Source organism: Podarcis pityusensis (genome assembly GCF_964106645.2).
Source record: "Podarcis pityusensis genome assembly, chromosome: 18".
In the NCBI taxonomy this organism is placed as follows: Eukaryota; Metazoa; Chordata; class Lepidosauria; order Squamata; family Lacertidae; genus Podarcis; species Podarcis pityusensis.
Genome location: NC_138043.1, coordinates 4,908,630 through 4,928,927, shown reverse-complemented (window position 1 = coordinate 4,928,927; position 20,298 = coordinate 4,908,630). Strand labels below are relative to the sequence as shown.

The following is a 20,298-nucleotide window of genomic DNA, read 5'->3' as shown; positions in this document are numbered from 1 at the left end:
TTAATGCTCAGCCTTTTAGCTTTACTAGATAATATACGTTGGAGAGAGTGCAACAGAGCAGGGGGCTGATTCCAGTTTTCACCCTCCCTCCCAACTTCTTTTCCTCTCCCCATTTGGCTATCCTGCCCCCTTAGGCATATAACCAACCAAAGTGGACTTGGGGCAAATCCACTGAAATCATACAATACTGTGCATAGAGATCTCAAGCATTATACTGCTTTAGACAGCCATGGTGGCTTCTTCCCATAAGAATCTTGGGAACTGTAGTTTGCTCCCCCCCTAGAACTACTCTTCCCAGAATTCCTGGAGAGATGGGTCGACTGTTCAACCTCTCTGGGAATCGCCGCTATATGAAGAGGCAAATCAGATAAATGCACTTGCGAATTGAAGACCCCATGGACCCACTTGCTTCAATAGGTTGCGGGTGGGTGGGATTGCAGAACGAAAGGCGTACAGGTTATTAAGCATGCAGAAGGTTTTTTTATACATATATTGAGCAAAGGGTGCTGCTGCCTGTTGCTTCTTCTCTTCAGGATTCCATGGTTTTCTTGATCCAGGGCAGGAAATGGGCGATGCGAGAGTAAACTCCAGGAGGGTATGAGTTACCAAACGAGACGATTCCTTGTGCCACGCCTTTGCACACCATGGGGCCTCCGGAATCACCCTGGGGGGGGAGAAAAGCAAACATCCTCACTGCTACAAGCTCCTCAAACCAAGCCAGCGTGGTGCAGTGGTTAAGAGCGGTAGTCACGTAATCTGGGGAACCGGGTTCGCTTCCCCGCTCCTCCACCTGCAGCTGCTGGGTGACCTTGGGCTAGTCACACTTCTCTGAAGTCTCTCAGCCCCACTCACCTCACAGAGTGTTTGTTGTGGGGGAGGAAGGGAGAGGAGAATGTTAGCTGCTTTGAGACTCCTTTAGGTAGTGATAAAGCGGGATATCAAATCCAAACTCCTCCTCCTCCTCCTCCTCCTCCTCCTCCTCCTCCTCCTCCTCCTCCTCTTCTTCTTCTTCTTCTTCTTCTCAAACTGCACCATTCAATTGCAAAGATCTGGGCCTCTGGCTCCAATTAGAACCAGTGCATCTGAGCGTTGGAAGGAAGTTCTACAGTCCAGCTCAGTGTGGCCACTCCAAGTGTCCCTATTTTCCAGGGACGTCCCTGATTTAGAGATGCCATCCCGGTTTCTGATTTGACCCCTTAATGCCCCACTTTTCCTTAGGACGTACCTGAAGGAGCATCTCCACCCCCATCGCTCATCCCAGACACTGAGGTCCAGCTCCAAGGGCCCTCCCATTAGATGTCAAGGAGATAAACAACTATCTGACTTAAGACATCTGAAGGCAGCCCTGTTCAGGGAAGTTTTTTTGATGTGTGATATTTTATTGTGGTTTTAATATTCTGTTGAGAGCCACTCAGATTGAATGGGGAAACCCAGCCAGATGGATGGGGTATAAATTATTATTATTATTATTATTATTATTATTATTATTATTTATTTACATTGGAAAAATATTGGAGGGTATGAGTTGTTATTGGATCCCCAAGCCACCTGAAGGCAATCCTGTATAGGGAAGGGTTTTTTTAAAACCCAGTATACCTTCAGGAGCGTCTCCACTCCCATCGTCCAGCCTGGGCACTGAGGTCCATCTCCAAGGGCCTTCTGGCAGTTCCTTCCCTGCAAGAAGTGAGGTTACAGGGAACCAGGCAGAGGGCCTTCTTGGTAGTGGCACCCGCCCTGTGGAATGCCCTCCCATCAGATGTCAAGGAGATAAACAACTGTCTGACTTTAAGAAGACATCTGAAGGCAGCCCCGTTTAGGGAAGTTTTTGATGTGTGATCTTTTATTGTGTTTTTAATATTCTGTTGGGAGCCGCCCACAGCGGCTGCGGAAACCCAGGCAGATGGGTGAACTATAAATATTACGGTAAGCTGTTGTTGCTGTTGCTGTTGTTGTTACTATTATGTTACTGGTCTGACTCCCAAGCGTGGTTCAGAACTTTCCCATGGTTCCTGAGCATTGGCTGATGGGAGTTGGAGTCCAGCTGGGGGGGTGGGGGCCACAGATTCCTCCATCCCTGACCTCCCCCTCACCTGGCTTGTATCCCGAAGATCATTGTGGCTGCCGGCACAGATCATCGCATCGTTGAGCTGCGGGTAGATCTTCATGCACTTCTTCCGGCTGTAGATGGTGACGTTGGTCTCAAACAGCCTCTCTGTGTCCTGGTTGTCGTCAATCAGGCCCCAACCTGCCAGGCTGCAGGGTGTACCCTCGGGGAGGTCGCTGCTAGATTTGGGCAGGGGAATCATCTGGACGTATTTGTTCAGAGTAGCCTTGTGGACCAGCTGCAGGAAGGAATCAGGAGACGCAGGAGGGTTATCCAACCTCCCTTTGCAATCTGAAGTCTACTCTGGAATTAGGGTTGCACCTGTCCTTTATAATAAGGGATTGTCCTTTATCTCAAGGGAAAACACTTATCCTTTATTTGTCCCTTATTTCTCACTTTCTCCTCCTCCTCCTGGGACGTGGGTGGCGCTGTGGGTTAAACCACAGAGCCTAGGGCTTGCCGATCAGAAGATCGGCGGTTCAAATCCCCGCAACAGGGTGAGCTCCCATTGCTCAGTCCCTGCTCCTGCCAACCTAGCAGTTCGAAAGCACCTCAAAGTGCAAGTATATAATTAGGTACCACTCCGGCGGGAAGGTAAACGGCGTTTCCGTGCACTGCTCTGGTTCGCCAGAAGCGGCTTAGTCCTGCTGGCCACATGACCCGGAAGCTGTATGCCGGCTCCCTCGGCCAGTAAAGCGAGATGAGTGCCGCAACCCCAGAGTCGGTCATGACTGGGCCTAATGGTCAGGGGTCCTTTCACCTTTTCCTTTTTACCTGTCCTTTATAATAAGGGATTGTCCTTTATCTCAAGGGAAAACGCTTATCCCTTATTTGTCCCTTATTTCTCACTTTCTCCTCCTCTGCTAAGGCGAGCGCTGAGCTCAGCTCTTCCCTCCCTCCCATCTCTACCAGTGTCCCTCCTGCCCGTCTGATTTCTCTCTTTTTCTTTACCCTACCCTTCCCTTTTACCCTGTTTGAGCACATTACACCAATCCTGGTCCAACTGCACTGGCTACCAATGAGTTTCCGGGCCCAGTTTGAAGTGCTGGTTTTGACCTATAAATGGCTCAGGACTGCAATACCTCAAGCACTGTCTCTTTCCATATGGACCTACCCGGACCCTGAGATCATCTTCTGAGGCCCTTCTTCGTGTGTCCCCTCCTCGAGAGGTCCAGAGGGTGGCAACACGAGAACGGGGCCTTTTCTGTGGTGGCTCCCCGTCTGTGGAATGCTCTCCCCAGGGAAGTTTGCCTGGTGCCTTCATTACACATCTTTAGGCGCCAAACAAAAACGTTCCTTTGGTTGTTCCGATTTACATCTTATCCCCTTTTAAAATGTGGTTTTTTTGGGGGGGGGGCTATTAGGTTGTTGTTTTTATTTTTATTAGGTATTTTGTGGTTTTATATCTTGATTTTATTCTGTGAACTGCCCAGAGACCTCCGGGTATAGGGCGGTATATAAATTCAATAAATAGAATAAATAAGTCCAGTGGGTGACTCAGCTGTGGCACAACAGATGGGTGCAGAGAACGGCGAGTTGGATTCTTCCTGGTCAATTTCCCCTTTGTTTCCCTCTTAAAATAAGATAACACACAAGCTGAAAACTCATCCCCACCAATCCCCGGGCTCCACTGCACTCTATTGCCGAAGCCACACACCGTCACCAGAAGCAGCGAATTGGTGAAAGCCAAGTAAAGTTTTTAAGAAGAGAAACCAGGTTTTAATTGACTGATTTGGCGAAACGGAAGCCAAAAAGGAAGTCAGCTTCCGATTTCTGTGGACAGGTTCTGCAAGGGACGTTTTTGTGAATGGGAGATAAAGAGGCATTTACAGCCATGGAGATTTAGCAACAATTTGACTTGGATTTTTGAAACGGTTTCCTTCTTTTGTGTATATATATATATATATGAAACAGTTGTGTCAAGTTTCCTTTTGGGGGGGGGGAAGAGGATACAATTTGACAGCTGAAGAGAATCTGACAGACTGATAATTTTGGCAGAGTAAGAAGCAAAAAGGGACGCAGGTGGCGCTGTGGGTTAAACCACAGAACCTAGGACTTGCCCCTTCCTCCTTGAGGTCACTGCCTTTTTTTGTTTAATTGTTATTTTATTTATGTATTTCAGATTTATCCACCAAGGCCACTGACTTTGAGGGTGCTGAGAATGGAAGAGGGAGCCTGGAGCAACTTACCTTGAGCAAAAGGATATCGTTTGAAACCGTTATACGATTATATTCCGGGTGGATGTGGTACGACTCAACGCCGATCACCTGTTGAGTGTTCTCGATGGCGGAGCGGTCGTGTGCCCCCAAAACCACGGTCATCTCGCTGGAAAACAAGGGCACCAGTGTGCATTGGTAAGGGTTAGTGAACTGTGAATCAACCCTCAGCTATCGTTCTCTCTTGGTGACAGGCAGGATGGGGGAATCTGTCCATTTCCCCAGTCTTAAATTCAGCTCTTCAGATTTCTACACCAGTTTGCCTAATAGGTTGGTAATGAACTAAGACGGCATCTCTGCTGCTTTGTCCCAGAGGTGTATAACTTTAGGTCACATGGGAAAGGTATTCAGCTGCAAATCTCCATTTGGAGGGAGTTGGTCTTTGTTCTCAAGCACCGTAGAAGAAAGCATGTGTCCTAATGTTTTCTCTCCACGAGAGAACAACTTTGGCTGGAATGGAGCCTGTGAGAGCTTTGTTTACAGCTCTGGCCGAAGTTATTTAATGTTTCTAAGAAGCTGAACCTAGGCCGGGACAAGCATATGATTTCACACGACTATTCGGATGTAATGTTAATTGTTTTGGGTCTGTTTTGCAACGAGTTCTGCTAGCAAAGCTTTGAAACCGCATTTTTGGAGTGGGAAATTTTTGATTCCATAAGCGCCGCCCGCTTTTATTCATCCTATTGCTTCCATATGTGCAATATTGACAACCGCAGTTCTGCTTGCAAAGAGCAGGTGGTTGCAGCAGCGGGGAGAAGGGAGAGAGAGGGAGAGACTTCCCCTTGCAAAGCTCATTTGCTTCCGCATTTTTCACTTCCCCAGCTGGCTACAAAGGCATTGCCAGCACCTGTACAGAAGACCAGCCTCCGACCATTAGCTTGGACCCTGGCAACCACTAGGGAATAGTGAGACGTACCTCATGCAGTGCGCGGCTGTCATTACCCACTGGGGGTCCACCAGGAACCCGCCGCAGCCATAGCCCAAGCCCATTTTGAGGGTTGCCATGTAGGGTCTGGAGTGGGGTACTGCTTCCTGGCCTCCGACAATCTGGCTCCGCAAATGTGCTGCAAAAATAAAAATAAAAATCACAAGGTTGAATCCTGACAAGACAGAAGTACTGTTTTTGGGGGACAGGGGGCGGGCAGGTGTGGGGAATTCACTGGTCCTGAATGGGGTAACTGTGCCCCTAAAGGACCAGGTGCGCAGCCTGGGAGTCATTTTGGACTCATGGCTGTCCATGGAGGCGCAGGTCAGTTCTGTGTCCAGGGCAGCTGTTTACCAGCTCCATCTGGTACGCAGGATGAGACCCTCCCTGCCCACAGACTGTCTCTCCAGAGTGGTGTATGCTCTAGTTATCTCCCGCTTGGACAACTGCAATGCGCTCTACGTGGGGCTACCTTTGAAGGTGACCCAGAAACTGCAATTAATCCAGAATGCAGCAGCTAGACTGGTGACTGGGAGTGGCTGCCGGGACCACATAACACCGGTCCTGAGAGATCTGCATTGGCTCCCAGTACATTTCCGAGCACAATTCAAAGTGCTGGTGCTGACCTTGAAAGCCCTAAACGGCCCAGTATACCTGAAGGAGCGTCTCCACCCCCATCGTTCAGCCCAGACACTGAGGTCCAGCTCCGAGGGCCTCCTGGCGGTTCCCTCATTGCGAGAAGTGAGGTTACAGGGAACCAGACAGAGGGCCTTCTCGGTGGTGGCGCCCGCCCTGTGGAATGCCCTCCCTTCAGATGTGAAAGAAATAAGCAGCTATCTTCTCTTTAAAAGACATCTGAAGGCAGCCCTGTTCAGGGAAGTTTTTAATATTTGACACTGTACTGTTTTTAGCACTTGATTGGGAGCCGCCCAGAGTGGCTGGGGAAACTCAGCCAGATGGGCGGGGTATAAATAATATATTATTATTATTATTATTATTATTATTATTATTATTATTATTAGCGGAGGTCAGCGTCTGTCTGTTGCCTCTTGCTAGTTTTAAGGTCGGCAGGAGGAAGAGATCTGGTATACTTCTCCTTGAATGGAAGCTCCATTTTCCCATTATAGACAAGCTGTTGAGTAGACCATGAGAATATGAGATGAAACTGCTGGATCAGGCTCCCTGGCCCATCTAGTGCCTTGTTGTTTAGTCGTGTCCGATTCTTCGTGACCCCATGGACCAGAGCACGCCAGGCACTTCTGTCCTCTAGTGCCTAACAGAGTCTAATTCTCTTTTAAAGCCACTCAAGTTGTTGTTGTTGTTGTTGTTGTTGTTCTTATTTATACATACATACCCCACCCATCTGGCTGGGTTTCCCCAGCCACTCTGGGTGGCTTCCAACAAAAGATTAAAAATACAATTAAAACATCAGTCATTAAAAACTTCCCTAAACAGGGCTGCCTTCAGATGTCTTCTAAAAGTCAGTTTATTTCCTTGACATCTGATGGGAGGGCCGAGAAGGCCCTCTGCCTGGTTCCCTGTAACCTCACTTCTCGCAGGGAGGGAACCGCCAGAAGGCTCTTGGAGCTGGACCTCAGTGTCCAGGCTGGACGATGGAGGTGGAGACACTCCTTCAGGTATACAGGACCGAGGCCATTTAGGTCTTGAAAGGTCAGCACCAACACTTTGAATTGTGCTCGGAAACGTCCTGGGAGCCAATGTAGGTCTTTCAGGACCGGTGTTATGTGGTCTCGGTGGCCACTCCCAGTCCCCAGTCTCGCTGCTGCATTCTGGATTAGTTGTAGTTTCCGGGTCACCTTCAAAGGTAGCCCCACGGAGAGTGCATTGCAGTAGTCCAAGCGGGAGATAACCAGAGCATGCACCACTCTGGCGAGACAGTCTGCGGGCAGATAGGGTCTCATCCTGCGTACCAGATGGAGCTGGGAGACATCTGCCCTGGACACAGAATTGTGGTGCATGAAAGACTTCCCTTTACCTATCCTGTATTTTACAACATTCAGCTGCAATGAATGCCCTTCTGCGACTTCTAACGTTACAAGAGAAGGGGAGAAAAACTCCTCTTTCTATGCATCATTTTACAAACTTCCTTCATGCTTCCTCTTTACTCACCTTTTCTCTAAACAACAACAACAAAAGCCCTAAATGCTGCAACCTTTCTTCCTAGGCGAACCTAACCCTAACCCTTTTCTGAACCTTCCCCAGCACTTAACAATATCCTTTTCGAGTCGAGGCGACCGGTATTCCAAAAGCAGCTGTGCCACAGAAGGTAAAAGGTAAAGGTACCCCTGCCCGTATGGGCCAGTCGTGTCCGGCTCTAGGGTTGTGCACCCATCTCACTTAAGAGGCCGGGGGCCAGCGCTGTCCGGAGACACTTCCGGGTCACGTGGCCAGCGTGACGAAGATGCTCTGGCGAGCCAGCGCAGCGCACGGAAACACCATTTACCTTCCCGCTATAAAGCGGTACCTATTTATCTATTTGCACTTAGGGGTGCTTTCGAACTGCTAGGTGGGCAGGAGCTGGGACCGAAAGACGGGAGCTCACCCCGTCGTCGCGGGGATTCGAACCGCCGACCATGCGATTGGCAAGCCCTAGGCGCTGAGGTTTTACCCACAGCGTCACCCGTGTCCCTGTGTCACAGAAAGGTCTCCCTAAATTTCTCTCTCCTCTAAGCTTGCAGCTGCCTGCTTGGGACAGAGGTGGGCAGGCTTGGAAAGGGGAGACGAGCAGGGTTGCCCTTGGTGAGTCAGATCAGTTTCAAAGGAAAGGAGTCTGGACTTGCCTTGAGACCACTTGGAGACCACACCCGATTCACACCACCGTCATGGAGGAGCAGCGTCAATAGATTACAGAATCACCAAATTGTCGAGTTGGAAGGGACCCTAAGGGTCATCCAGTCCAACCCCCTGCAATGCAGGAATCTCAGCTAAAGCATCCAGGACAGATGGCCGTCCAACCTCTGCTTAAAAGCCTCCCAGGAAGGAGAGCATCACCTTCCAAGGGAGACCATTTCACTGCCAAACAACTCTTATACTGGCCTCGGTCCAGTATAGCTGAAGGAGCGTCTCCACCCCCAATGTTCTGCCCAGACACTGAGGTCCAGCGCCGAGGGCCTTCTGGCGGTTCCCTCCCTGCAAGAAGCCAAGTTACAGGGAGCCAGGCAGAGGGCCTTCTCGGTGGTGGCACCTGCCCTGTGGAACGCCCTCCCATCAGATGTCAAAGAGAACAACAACTACCAGACTTTTAGAAGACATCTGAAGGCAGCCCTGTTTAGGGAAGCTTTTAATGTTTAACAGACCACTGTATTTTAATACTTTGTTGGAAGCCGCCCAGAGTGGCTGGGGAGACCCAGGCAGATGGGCGGGGTATGAATAATAAATTATTATTAGTATTATTATTAATCAAAAGTTCTTCCTGTTGCTTAGTTGGAATCTCCTTTCTTATAACTTGAAGCCATTGGCAGGAACCTTTTGCCCAACGTGGGGCTCAAACTCACGACCTTGAGATTAAGAGTCTCATGCTTTGCAAACTGAGCTATCCCAGAGATCAGTTCACCAAGAGTGCTCCCCTCCTTGCTGCCTTATGAGGTCCACCCCACAAAGTTGGAGAACATTTAAAATTTATTTGCCACCCCTTTTAAAGGGCTGACTCCAAGCAATTTCTGCTCAGAGCAGAAATAAATAAAATAAATGGACCTTAGCCACGCTCGTACATTTCAATAGGTCCACTTGTAAACCCTGAGAGGCATTCAGCTAAATCCTACTCTGGGTAGTCCCACTGCAAATAATCTCAGTTGGGGATCCCCCTTCCAGAGCTACGATTCTAGTCACGCCTATTCATTTGAATGGGCCTGCTCTAGGACTCAGGTTGGATACAAACTTATGTTTATGAATGTTCTCTGGCTGTGCAAATTTGGCACTCTCTTCTCTTGCACACAGGGACGAGGACTTGCCGATCGGAAGGTCAGCGGTTCGAATCCCCGTGACGGGGTGAGCTCCCGTTGCTCGGTCCCTGCTCCTGCCAACCTAGCAGTTCGAAAGCACGTCAAAGTGCAAGTAGATCAATAGGTACCGCTCCAGCGGGAAGGTAAACAGCATTTCCGTGCACTGCTCTGGTTCGCCAGAAGCGGCTCAGTCATGCTGGCTACATGACCTGGAAGCTGTACGCCGGCTCCCTCGGCCAATAAAGCTAAATGAGCGCCGCAACCCCAGAGTCGGCCACGACTGGACCTAATGGTCAGGGGTCCCCTTACCTTTATCTCTCTTGCACACGGCTGGTGCCATTCTGGCGACATAAAAATGAACGGCACTCGCACCCTGAACATCTCAAAGGGAAGGAATTGAGACTGGCTTAGCCTGAAAGGGAGCAGCAGAAAACAGCTCATCAAAGGCGGTCCTTTGTTTTTTGTTTAACTCACCTGTTTGGGCCCATGACAAGGACAGGAGTAGAAGTAGGAGAGGCCGACTGAATCTCAACATCTTGACGTTCTGCTACGTTCAAGCTACGGAACTGCCTGGCACTTAACTGTCCAGCCCCTCAAACTCACAGCTTTTATTAGCGTTGGACTACACCTCCCCAGGAAGCAACGGAGATGTGAAAATCTGATAGTGGCGGTTCCAAGCAAGCTTAAGCAAGCTAAAACGGCAATCAGATAGCGAGGCGGTTGGAGGATGGGTGGCGGCTAACAGATTGAGATTGAATCCTGACAAGACAGAAGTACTGTTTTGGGGGGACAGGGGACGGGCAGGTGTGGAGGACTCCCCGGTCCTGAATGGGGTAACCGTGTCCCTGAAGGACCAGGTGCTCAGCCTGAGAGTCATTTTGAACTCACAGCTGTCCATAAAGGCGCAGGTCAATTCTGTGTCTAGGGCAGCTGTCCACCAGCTCCATCTGGTATGCAGGATGAGACCCTCCCTGCCCACAGACTGTCTGGCCAGAGTGGTGCAAGCTCTAGTCATCTCTCGCTTGGACTACTGCCATGCGCTCTACGTGGGGCTACCTTTGAAGGTGACTTGGAAATGACAACTAATCCAGAATGTGGCAGCTAGCCTGGTGACTGGGAGCAGCTGCCGGAACCATATAACACCAGTCCTGAAAGGCCTACATTAGCTCCCAGTATGTTTCCGAGCACAATTCAAAGTGCTGGTGCTGACCTTTAAACCCCAAACGGCCTTGGCCCAGTATATGTGGAGCATCTCCACCCCCATCGTCCAGCTGGGACACTGAGGTCCAGCTCCGAGGGCCTTCTGGCAGTTCCCTCACTGTGAGGTTACAGGGAACCAGGCAGAGGGCCTTCTCGGTGGTGGCACCCGCCCTGTGGAACGCCCTCCCATCAGGTGTCAAGGAATAAACAACTATCTGACTCTTAGAAGTCATCTGAAGGCAGACCTGTTTTTAATGTTTGATGTTTTATCATATTTTTTAATATTCTGTTAGAAACAGCCCAGAGTGGCTGGGGAAACCCAGCCAGATAGGAGGGGTATAAATGTATCATCACCATGTGATTGGATCCTGCTGGGGTTCAGGAAGCTGCCATGCAGTGTGCCCAGTGTGAAATGCCCAACTAAGGATGATGAAGAAGTGTGCATGCACACGAAAGCTTATACTCAGAACAAACTTGTTGTTTGTTGTTGTTGTTTAGTCGTTTAGTCGTGTCCGCCTCTTCGTGACCCCCTGGACCAGAGCACGCCAGGCACTCCTGTCTTCCACTGCCTCCCGCAGTTTGATCAAACTCATGCTGGTAGCTTCGAGAACACTGTCCCACCATCTCGCCCTCTGTCGTCCCCTTCTCCTTGTGCCCTCCATCTTTCCCAGCATCAGGGTCTTTTCCAGGGAGTCTTCTCTTCTCATGAGGTGGCCAAAGTCTTGGAGCCTCAGCTTCAGGATCTGTCCTTCCAGTGAGCACTCAGGGCTGATTTCCTTCAGAATGGAGAGGTTGGATCTTCTTGCAGTCCATGGGACTCTCAAGAGTCTCCTCCAGCACCAGAATTCAAAAGCACCAATTCTTCGGCGATCAGCCTTCTTTATGGTCCAGCTCTCATTTCCATACATCACTACTGTGAAAACCATAGCTTTTACTATACAGAACAAACTTAGTTGGTCTCTAAGGTGCTACTGGACAATTTTTAATTTTCTTATATGTTTTGACTGTGTCAGACCAACATGGCTACCTACCTGAATCTAGAATCACTTGTGTTGGTTCTCTTACTATTTGCTTGTTGTGTTTCTTTGGTGGTGAGAAAGGTTGGTGGTGGCTTGGGGTGTGGTTGGTTGTCTTTGGCTGGCTGTAGGGAGATTTGTTTTTGTGTGTGAGCGGGGTGCGTGTGTGTATTGTTGAATCAGGTTAGCCAGATTGATTCGCATGCTGTCGGCGGGTTCTTGTCGCTCACTCAGTGCTTAGTTAAAAGTATGGAACCCGCTCCAAACGAGATTGTGGTGGCCGCCAACTTTGGATGGCTTTGAAAAGAGGTTGAGCCACAACGTCCATGGTTCCAACCTGCACAATCGGAGGTGAAATATACTCGGAGTCGAGAGTGGATTTCATGCTCTTTATTCAGCTCATAGTGGTGAGGAGGAATGAAAGTCCCCCCAAAGTATCTGCTTTATATACATTATTTACACAATGGGCCCCATGTGATTGGCTAATTCCGGGATTCACCTGTAGGCCAATCAGGTTGTGGATTCACTTCCACCTGGAGCTGGATTGGGTGGCTCCTGTGGACCAATCAGACTGCTGCATTCTGAATCCTATTGTTCTAGGACCAATCAGACTGCTGCATTCTGAATCCTATTGTTCTAGGACCAATCAGACTGCTGCATTCTGAATCCTATTGTTCTAGGACCAATCAGACTGCTGCATTTTGGATCCTATTGTTCTAGGACCAATCAGACTGCTGCATTTTGGATCCTATTGTTCTAGGACCAATCAGACTGCTGCATTTTGGATCCTATTCAACTCAGTACATAACAGGAGGCCATCACACTTCTTAAATTACAGAGGAGGAGAGTTGCTCTTGTATTCAAATCCTGTTTGCGGGTTCCCCACTGCTGGAACTTCTGGTTGGCCATTGTCCAGGCTCATCTTATCATGTTCTCATGTACCTTCCCTTTCTAAGAACTCTCTGATAGCTTAGTGGCCTTCCAGCAGGAGATGACCTTAATTGTAGCAGGGGAGGCAAAGGAGGTCTTTCCGTCAGATGACTGTTCAAACTGAACGATGGAGATAATGCCATGAGCTGCTTGATAAACGACAAGGGGCTGGTGATTAGCTTTTAGCTGGCATTATCTGCCATTTTCCACGCAGAACTGGTGGTTAAAAGTCTGTTATACTTTGGGCAGATTAAACAATGTAGGGATTTGTGCTGGGTGGAGAGAGAGGAGATATTTGCTGAATCAATAGGGCACCCTGAAGTCTCCCACAGAACTGCTTTTGTTACCTGGTTTTTCCCGCTAGCGAGGACGGGCAGAACCCCTAAACAGGCTTCAGGACTCCTCTTTGTTTGCCTACTTCATACTCCATTGCTGGGCATAGCCTCCAAGTTGGCAGTGCCGGATTTACGTATAAGCTAAACAAGCTATAGCTTAGGGCCCCGCTCTCTTGGGGGCCCCCAAAAAAATTAAAGGAAAAAAAACTGGATGTACATTTCCAAAATATAAGATAAAAAACAAATAAAATACAACCTACATACAGCAACAGGGATGCGGGGGTGCTGTGGGTTAAACCACAGAGCCTAGGACTTGCTGATCAGAAGGTCGGCGTTTCGAATCCCTGAGACGGGGTGAGCTCCCGTTGCTCAATTCCTGCTCCTGCCAACCTAGCAGTTCGAAAGCACGTCAAAGTGCAAGTAGATAAATAGGTACCGCTCCAGCGGGAAGGTAAACGGCGTTTCCGTGCGCTGCTCTGGTTCGCCAGAAGTGGCTTAGTCCTGCTGGCCACATGACCTGGAAGCTGTACACCGGCTCCCTCGGCCAATAAAGCGAGATGAGCGTCGCAACCCCAGAGTCGGCCACAACTGGACCTAATGGTCAGGGGTCCCTTTACCTTTACATACAGCAACAGTGTTTTGTGTTGTGTATGCTCCAATGATATAAGTCATGGGCCCCACCTGCTCCCTAAAATATCACTGGTTTGCTCCTTTCTATGTATAGGGTGCCTACATTCTGCATGGACTGGTTGCATGGCAACATGCGTAAATGGCTTGAGATACCTATTAGGTCTATAAATGACCATAAAGCATATATTCAACACCAAAAAAACCTGTGACCATTTGTTGTTGACAAAGGACAGCTGGACATATAAAGGGCCCCATTACCTTCAGTAGCTTAGGGCCTCATCAAACCTAAATCTGGCCCTGCCTTCAAGTGTCCCTATTTTCCAGGGACAGTCCTCCATGCTTGTTCCGCCCATTCCCACAGGTGCACAAGCCATTTATTAAGATATTTATTTCCAGCCAGCCATGTGCTTCTCCACATTGCAGGGCTAGTTTTCATTTAGCAGTACGTTGCTCTGTGAGTTGCCCTTCTAGGATTAAGTGATGTGCACTGTTAGTGTGGTCCATTGAAAATGTGGAAGTTGGTCTCGAGTCTGGACTGGTTGAAGAACAGCTGCTGTAGACATGTGCTACATGGACCAGTGGCTTCACTCAGCAGAAAGCAACGCCCTATGCTCCTATATCTCAAGGAGAGAGCTGTAGTTCAGTGACAGAGCATTCGCATTGCATGCAGAATTCGGTGGCCTTGTTGCTCACTGGGCAGCAAGACGGTTTGAGCATCTTACACCGATCACTGGCTACTGATTAGTTTCCGGGCCCAATTCAAAGTGCTGGTTTTGACCTATAAAGCCTTAAACGGCTCAGGACCGCCGTACCTCAAGGACCGCCTCTTTCCATATGAACCTACCCAAACCCTGAGTTCATCTTCTGAGGTCCTCCTTTGTGTGCCTCTTCCTTGAGAGATCTGGAGGGTGGCAACACGAGAGCGGGGCCTTCTCTGCAGTGGCTCCCCGTCTGTGGAACGCTCTCCCCAGGGAGGTTCGCCTGTTGACTTCCTAATACACCTTTAGGCGCCAGCCAATAAGGTTCCTTTTTAACCAGTCCTTTGGTTGATCTGTTTGACATCCTATACCCTTTTAATGCGGGTGGCACTGTGGGTTAAGCCACAGAGCCTAGGACTTGCCGATCAGAAGGTCAGCGGTTTGAATCCCCGCAAGGACGGGGTGAGCTCCCGTTGCTCGGTCCCTACTCCTGCCAACCTAGCAGTTCGAAAGCACGTCAAAGTGCAAGTAGATAAATAGGTACGGCTCCAGCGGGAAGGTAAACGGCGTTTCCGTGCGCTGCTCTGGTTCGCCAGAAGCGGCTTAGTCCTGCTGGCCACATGACCCAGAAGCTGTACGCCGGCTCCCTCGGCCAATAAAGCGAGATGAGCGCCGCAACCCCAGAGTCGGCCACAACTGGACCTAATGGTCAGGGATCCCTTTACCCTTTTAAAATGTGGCTATTTTCTGGGGAGATGATATTGAGTGGTTGTTTTTATTCTGATTATATACGTTGTGAGCTTTTCTGTGAACCTCTCTGAGACCGCCAGGTATAGGCCAGTATATAAATTCAAACCACCACCACCACAACAACAAGGCAGAAGGTCCCAGGTTCAGTTCCCAGCTTTTCCACTTTAAAAAGTGGAGAGGGGTCTTTGCAACCATGCTGCATGGTTTCAGAAAAAACAACTACACAAAGCAGATTTGGTTGAGGCCTGTTATCATTCCCCCTTTCTCCCCTGCACATCCTTCTGTCTTTTAGTCTGTCCCCAGTACGCTTCTCTCTAGGGTGTATGGGGTGTTAGGAGAGGGTGTAATAATAATAATAATAATAATAATAATAATAATAATAATAATAAATTTTATTTATATCCCGCCCTCCCCAGCCGAAGCCGGGCTCAGGGCAACTAACATCAATAAAACAATACAACATTCTAAAATCATTTCTTTATAAAATTAATTCAAATCAAATTGATGGCAACCATTGGGCTAATGTTCTGTGAGGATCGCCAAAGGAGGGAGTCAGGCTGTGCCCTGGCCAAAGGCCTGGTGGAACAGCTCTGTCTTGCAGGCCCTGCGGAAAGATGTCAAGTCCTACAGGGCCCTAGTCTCTTGTGGCAGAGCGTTCCACCAGATCGGGGCCACAGCCGAAAAAGCCCTGGCTCTGGTTGAGGCCAGCCTAACCTCTCTGTGGCCTGGGACCTTCAGGATGTTTTTGTTTGAAGACCGTAAGGTCCTCCATGGGACATACCAGGAGAGGCGGTCCCGTAGGTACGAGTGTTGAATGGTTTCTTTAAATGTAAAGGTTCATCACTGTTCCACTCGATGTGTATGTCTTTAAGGGGCCAGAGCAAGATAACGAGACCCAGCTTTACAGCTGTGAAACATAGCAGGAGCTGCTAAGTTGTACTGATTAAGCTGTGTTGGCAATTGGGTGTAGTATATAAGGAGCAGCACCTAGCTCTCCCATTACCCTGGGGGATAGGTTGGTGGTTGGGTCATGTTTGTTTGTTAATGTATTTAGTGTATAAGGAGTTTTTGTTTTTGTAATTAAAACCTTGTTTAAGTTATTTTTGAGTCCCTTTTTAATGCATGGTCTCCCCAGCAAGCTCTCTGCAGCGCTACCATACTGCAAATAGCCAACATCTTTGGTTATGGGCCCAGCTGCTGAGTGGATGACTGCACGTTTTTGGACTCTGAGAAAGGTTTGAAAACTCCTTCTCCTGTTGGCGTAGTTCTGTGGGTCTGGAAGAGTTCCAGAATGGTTGACCGGGTTCCTGAAGCTGAGAAGGCTCTGGTCTTCCCACAGCTGACAGATGAGAACTATAGTTTATGGTCTTTTCGGGTGGAGGCGCTTTTGACCTCTAGAGAAGCATGGACCTATGTAACTGATGACCCTCCTAACCCTGTAACTAATGCTTGGTCGAAAGGAGATGCAAAAGCCAGGGCGATAATTAATTTGGCAGTCAGCGACCAGCAAGTAGTCTATATAAGAAATAAGAAAACTGCTAAAGAAATGTGGGACAGTCTTGCAGCAGTGCATGTTAGAAAAGAGTCAGCGTCTGCATTGACGTTTTTCAAGCAGTTGTACCAGACGAAGTTGCAGCCTGGTGGTGATTTGGCAGCACCTTTGAGACATCTGGAGACATACTGCAAATAGCCAGCAACGAGGGTCCTAGGCCGTATAGGGCTTTGAAGGTTATGCTCCTACTGGAGCAGTTTCTCAGTTCGGCCCATTTCTCAGTGGCAGTTGGGGACCTGCCAAGATCAAACCACACGAATCATCTATCTGATTGCCGTTTTAAGCAAGGAAGAGGAATCAAATGCACAGTGGTTGTTGTTTTTGAATAATAATTTTTTAAAAAGTCTTTGCGATGGACAATTAAACACCAGGCGTCTCTCTCCCCTTGGCAAGCAAAGCATCCATTTGAGATAATTCCACCAGCCTCTTTCCCTCCTTCTCCTTCCCTTCTTGTTGGCCCAACCAAGTGAGTCAAAGGAACTCATGAGCTCATTTCGACTACTGTATTTTCCGCTCTATAAGATGCACCAGACCACAAGACGCAGCTAGTTTTTGGAGGAGGAAAACAAGAACAAAAATATTCTGAATCCCAGAAGCCAGAACAGCAAGAGGGATCGCTGCGGATCGAAAGCAGCGATCCCTCTTGCTGTTCTGGCTTCTGGGATAGCTGCGCAGCCTGCATTCGCTCCATAAGACACACACACATTTCCCCTTACTTTTTAGGAGGGAAAAATTGAGTCTTATAGAGCAAAAAATACGGTACTTGTTCTGGCCAAGGCAGTGCAAAACCCTTCCGTTTCCTATATGCTTAGGATCTGGGAGACGTTCAACATCAGCCATCAAAACTGCCCCATTCATTCCCAAGACAGAAGTGTAAGCAGCTGCAAGGAAACCACCCCTCCCCAGGTTTGCAGAAGTTGTTTTTGGTGCTGCAATCCATCTGTCTCGAGAGACAATGGAACACGCTGTTGTAAACAAAAAATTGCCCATTTCCCTTATGGGGTATCCAAGAGCCCATATAGAGTCCTTACATAGGTTCCCTATTGGTAGGAGAGAATAACAGAGGCCAACCAGAGAATATTGAGAAGCTAAGCAGCTAGTAAGCCTGGTCTTTATTGATCTGTTGCAACAGGGTGCTCCCCTCACCCGCAGGAGAGAGGAGGGACCCAGAAAAATGGTGTTCAAGGCCTTATAAAGACTTTTGAAATTGCCACCCTGTAGATCAAGACCACCCCCAGAAACATCATACATACATCACAGAAGGGGTGTAACCTAAGACCACCCCTCAGATACATCACACCTACATCACAGAAAAGGCGATCTAAAACAGAAATTGAATGTTGTTTTTCTCCTGTCTGGCAGGTTACTTGATTGGATTGCCTGGGGAGCCTGGCCAGTCTTTTGTAATGATAAATACTTAGTTCCTGGGCCAGGTCACAGGCTCACACCCTATTCATATCTTAAATGTGCCCTTAAGACAGGATTTGTGAGGAAAGCGACAACAGGGAGGCTTTGACCTTGCAGAGAAAACATTGGCTCAGTTTAGGAATCAAAATGGTTCCAGGTCGGTCTTCCTGTGCTGATCTATGTCCGTGCGGTTATGAACATTACCATATATCTAAGACCTCAAAATTCCTATCACAACGCCCCCTCTCTGGGGTGCAAGCCTGGCCCTGGGACTCCTCATAAGGAAGCTGGTCCTGGAAGAAGAACTGTAAGGCGGAGACTCCATCAGGCAAGGCCTCTAGTCTCTGTTTCTCAATTTGTATTGTATTATTTTATGTACTGTGGCTGTTATGTACTGAGTTGAATAGGATCCAAAAGGCAGCAGTCTGATTGGCCCTAGAACAACAGGATTCAGAATGCAGCAGTCTGATTGGTCCACAGGAGCCACCCAATCCAGCTCCAGGTGGAAGTGAATCTGCAACCTGATTGGCCTACAGGTGAATCCCGGAATTAGCCAATCACGTTGGGCCCATTGGGTAAATAATGTAGATAAAGCAGACATTCTGGGGGAACTTCCATTCCTCCTCACCTCTAAGAGCTGAATAAAGAGCATGAAATCCACTCTCGACTCCGAGTATATTTCAGTGGCTTGCCGTTGTTTCATTGATTATAGTTTAGAAATTATTTATTGTAACTGTTGAGTGGATTTCTGTTTATCTTTTATATGTTATTATTTTTAATACTATTCTAATGATTGTTGAAAGTTACTGTTTTGATGTATTACTGTTACTGTTTTTCGAATCCCCGCAACAGGGTGAGCTCCCGTTGCTTGGTCCCAGCTCCTGCCAACCTAGCAGTTCAAAAGCACGTCAAAGTGCAAGTAGATAAATAGGTACCGCTCTGGCGGGAAGGTAAACGGTGTTTCCGTGCGCTGCTCTGGTTCGCCAGAAGCGGCTTAGTCCTGCTGGCCACATGACCCGGAAGCTGTACGCCGGCTCCCTCGGCCAATAAAGCGAGATGAGCGCTGCAACCCCAGAGTCATCCACGACTGGACCTAATGGTTACGGGTCCCTTTACCTTTACCTTTAATGATTGTTGAAAGTTACTGTTTTGATGTAGGTTGCCTATTTTAAAGTTTTGTTATCACACTTTTGCATTGTTACAAGATGTACATTTTTTGCTTCTTCAGCTTGTAAACTGCCTTGAGTGTTGTAAGATAGAAAGATGGTATACAAATTAAAAAACGAAAATGAAATGAGACGACAAGACCCCGCCTCTCAACCTTGAAGATGGGCGTCCAAAGGAAAGCAGAGCAAGACGTTTGGCACCGGCTTGGCTGCAGGACTCCACTCCAGATTTGTGTAGGGTTTATTCCTGAACTGCGTCTTCTCTCCAAGATAACCTGCAAGTTTAGGCAGAGGTTTAGGATTGGTGCTTTCCTTCTCGATGGACTACTTTCCCAAGTTGCTTCTCATTTGCCTCTACAGCACATGCAGAAACTGCCTTCTTGGCTGTTGGACACAATCTTGGTCTCGCCCACTCAATCCACCAGAACCTGTCTTCACATGCAAGGAAAACTCCTAACTCACTGAGGGTTGGAGACCCACCGGCTGCCCTCACCTGGTTTAGCCGGACAGGGAATGTGGCCGCTGTTGCATGCTGACAGCTTCTGGGAGCCGCAGGTGAGAGCTGATTGCAAGGTGGGGACCAAAGATGGACAAACTACCCCAGGTGGAGCACAATACAGTGGTACCTCGGGTTAAGAACTTACTGTATTTTTCGCTCTATAAGACGCACCAGACCACAAGACGCACCTAGTTTTTGGAGGAGGAAAACAAGGATATTTTTTTTCTGAATCTCAGAAGTCAGAACAGCAAGAGGGATCACTGCGCAGTGAAAGCAGCAATCCCTCTTGCTGTTCTGGCTTCTGGGATAGCTGTGCAGCCTGCATTTGCTCCACAAGACGGACACACATTTCCCCTTACCTTTTTGGAGGGAAAAAGTGGGTCTTATAGAGCAAAAAATACGGTAATTCGTTCTGGAGGTCTGTTCTTAACCTGAAACTGTTCTTAACCTGAAGCACCACTTTAGCTAATGGGGCCTCCTGCTGCCGCTGCACCAACGCTGCACGATTTCTGTTCTCACCCTGAAGCAAATTCTTAATCCGAGGTAATATTTCTGGGTTAGTGGAGTCTGTAACCTGAAGCGTATGTAACCTGAAGCGTATGTAACTCGAGATACCACTGTATGCCACCACCAGAGGTACTCCCCCTTCCCTAACACCCCATACACCCCCACGTTGTTAAGGGCCTTAATGCAAGAACCTTGGTAAAGGCAAACACAAAGGAGTCCAGTCAAAGGCGACTATGGGGTTGTGGCGCTCATCTCACTTTCAGGCCGAGGCAGCTGGCGTTTGTCCACAGACAGCTTTCTGGGTCATGTGGCCAGCAGGACTAAACCGCTTCTGGCGCAATGGGACACTGTGACGGAAACCAGAGCGCATGGAAACGCCGTTTACCTTCCTGCTGCAGTGA

The 20,298-nt window shown here is 48.6% G+C and overlaps 1 protein-coding gene across 1 annotated transcript; it reads right to left on the bottom strand.

Moving 5' to 3' along the window:
• LOC308467465 (mast cell protease 1A-like) lies at window positions 1–9,840 on the bottom strand. Its single transcript, XM_080989228.1, has 5 exons — window positions 9,682–9,840; window positions 5,237–5,384; window positions 4,294–4,429; window positions 2,091–2,342; window positions 1–664 (listed from the first exon to the last, which is right to left on the bottom strand). The coding sequence occupies exons 1-5, from the start codon at window positions 9,740–9,742 to the stop codon at window positions 530–532; spliced, it is 732 nt and encodes a 243-aa protein (XP_080845354.1). The 5' UTR covers window positions 9,743–9,840; the 3' UTR covers window positions 1–529.
• Between the last annotated feature and the right edge of the window lie 10,458 nt (window positions 9,841–20,298).

Coding starts and splice junctions, on each gene's coding strand:
- LOC308467465 (XM_080989228.1), bottom strand. CDS start 9,742: ATGTTGAGATTCAGTCGGCCTCTCCTACTTCTACTCCTGTCCTTGTCA. Junction 5,385..9,681: donor CTTGTCATGGGCCCAAACAG/GTGAGTTAAACA, acceptor TTATTTTTGCAG/CACATTTGCGGAGCCAGATT. Junction 4,430..5,236: donor ACAGCCGCGCACTGCATGAG/GTACGTCTCACT, acceptor CTTGTTTTCCAG/CGAGATGACCGTGGTTTTGG.